A 2324-nucleotide genomic window follows, 5' to 3' on the forward strand; every position below is an offset into this window, starting at 1 on the left:
TGGTTGGCTAGTTTAAGCTGGTCTTTCAGCCTGGCTAGGCTGGATTTAGCTGGTCGTTTCAGCCTGACCAGCTAAGATTAGTTTTTTTTTGTTTTTGTTTTGTTTTTTGGGGTGAAGTCTAGTCTAGGTGAGTTTGATGAAGGGACCTAAATATAGCAATTTTCTTTAGAACTATTTTATTAGGGGTTACATTTTACCTTTACTCACTTTTAGGTGTTCAGTCTACATCCTACAATTTCAAATTGATATAGCAACTATATTTTAATAGTCTTTTAGAAGAACATTAAACAGCTGTGGTAACATCATTATTATTATGCCACAGTCTTCAAATTAATGATCTTATTATCTAAAGGATGAGAGAAATCATGGTTAGCTATTTGTGAAAAGTGATAAAAATTGTTTGTTTGCCTCCAAATCATCTCCGTCATAATTAGTTTTTTTAGGTAGATCTCTTTTTCAAATATATATATATATTTCATTGTGCTTTAGGGAACTGTGAGTTATAGTAATTCAGTCAAAAAGAGAGGTAACTCCCAATGACTGTCCATGAGTGGAAAACAGAAGTAAGCAGATGTATGTAGTTTTTTCAAAAGTCCCTAAAGAACCGTCCTTAACGATATGTCATTAGTATTTCTTGTTTTTTGGCACAACTAGGCAGATGTCCTAAAACCAACACCTTTTCAAGTATTAATAATCTTTAATTACATATCTCTGTACATTTATAAACTTATACATCATCCACAGTTAATAGGTTATAAACAAACACTACTGCATAACAGGGTTCTAAAAGTTCAGCCATTTCAGTTCAGTTTCCTCAATGGATCTTCTGGAACTGGGTCTTGGCACATAAGTTTGGGTCAATTTGTGCACAAAGCATAGAAAGAGAGGGGGTTCAGTTTCACCAGTTTTCTGTGAGCACTGCAGATAATGGAGGGTTTACTACAGTGGACCTTCCATTTAATCATTGCGAAATACGTGAGAGCAGCAAATCCCTTTCAGGCTGTAACGTTCCCTTGTTGTCCATCAGCAGTTGAGACCAAGACCTGTCCAGTGATCAGGGACCATGAGGAAATATTTGTCCATGGCCTCACAGAAACGTGATCGATACAGCTCTGGTGACACCACCGTAGGCATTTTGCCTAAGGAAAACACAATGAGAAACAGATTTAAACTAGAGCTAAAAGTTTCAGCTTTTGAGAATATTGCAGCTGTCAATGTTTTAGGAAGGTATAACTGTACCTTGACCTCCAAGAATCCCAGTAGATTTGACCACCATCTCCAGCTTTTTATCCCACGTGAAAGTACGGATATAATCTTCAAATATACAAGAGTTTTAACAATCACTGTAAGAAAAGTCCAATATGGATGTTGAAATTACATGTAAGATTTTCTCACCTATGATGCCCACAACTAATTCATCCGTGGCATCGTCACGGCCCACCAGCAGGGAATAATCAATGATGAGGTGACTGGACAGGAAGTGGGCGTCACTGAGGATGGCGGCACGCAGAATGGCCTTGCAGTGTGAGCGAATATAAAGGGGATTGTCATGCACCAGTTTCAGGAGGTTCTCATCCAGGAGCACCACCTCACAGCTCTCCTTTCCTTGATCAGTCTTCACATTCCTGTTTCTCAGGGATCCCTTCAGGTCAAACACGCACAAACACAGGAAGCAGGACCACGTAGCAGAACGTAGAAGTAAAACCTCCCCAAACTGAACAGTATATCTGAAACACCAACTAAAGTTGCAAATTTAAAGTGTCAAAATATGCACCTGTGCCATCTTTCGCCCGTAGAAGAGGTTTTCCATCACCAGCAGGTCCANGCTCCCAAACTGAACAGTATATCTGAAACACCAACTAAAGTTGCAAATTTAAAGTCTCAAAATATGCACCTGTGCCATCTTTCGCCCGTAGAAGAGGTTTTCCATCACCAGCAGGTCCAGTTTCTTTTCTGTGTTGTTCTGAGAATTCTTGTATCCGATACGGTACACTCCCAGAATCTTAGCAAGTGCTGTGGGGCGCTGTTAAACAGATACAAGAACAGTTCAAGAGAGAAAACAGGCCAAAAATGCTGCCTCTGACAGCCCTTCAAAAGGTATNTAAGAAGGACTGGACCTCTAGTCTAGGCATCTGTTTCAGAATAAACCGATCATCTGAGGAGAAACAGCATGTTTAGCAAAATATATCCAACAACTTAGAATTCTTTCATTTAATAAAAGCTACCTTAACAAACAAAAACAAAGGATCTTGCAATGGTACCTTCAGTGGCATAGAAAACGGCACCAGACTTTCCGCCACGAGCTTGCCAGTTGACACAGTGGG

General features: G+C 39.8%; 1 protein-coding gene across 1 annotated transcript; it reads right to left on the minus strand.

Annotated features, from left to right (window-relative positions):
* Window positions 1–677: 677 nt before the first annotated feature.
* LOC122351488 (1-phosphatidylinositol 3-phosphate 5-kinase-like) lies at window positions 678–1663 on the minus strand (the record flags this gene model as incomplete). The annotated part of the gene is made up of 3 exons (XM_043248565.1): window positions 678–1139; window positions 1240–1314; window positions 1396–1663. Coding segments are annotated over 3 exons (459 nt in total), but the record flags the coding sequence as incomplete, so codon positions are not given.
* Between the last annotated feature and the right edge of the window lie 661 nt (window positions 1664–2324).

The sequence above is a fragment of the Puntigrus tetrazona genome, chromosome 9 (assembly GCF_018831695.1).
Source record: "Puntigrus tetrazona isolate hp1 chromosome 9, ASM1883169v1, whole genome shotgun sequence".
NCBI classification, from domain to species: domain Eukaryota; kingdom Metazoa; phylum Chordata; class Actinopteri; order Cypriniformes; family Cyprinidae; genus Puntigrus; species Puntigrus tetrazona.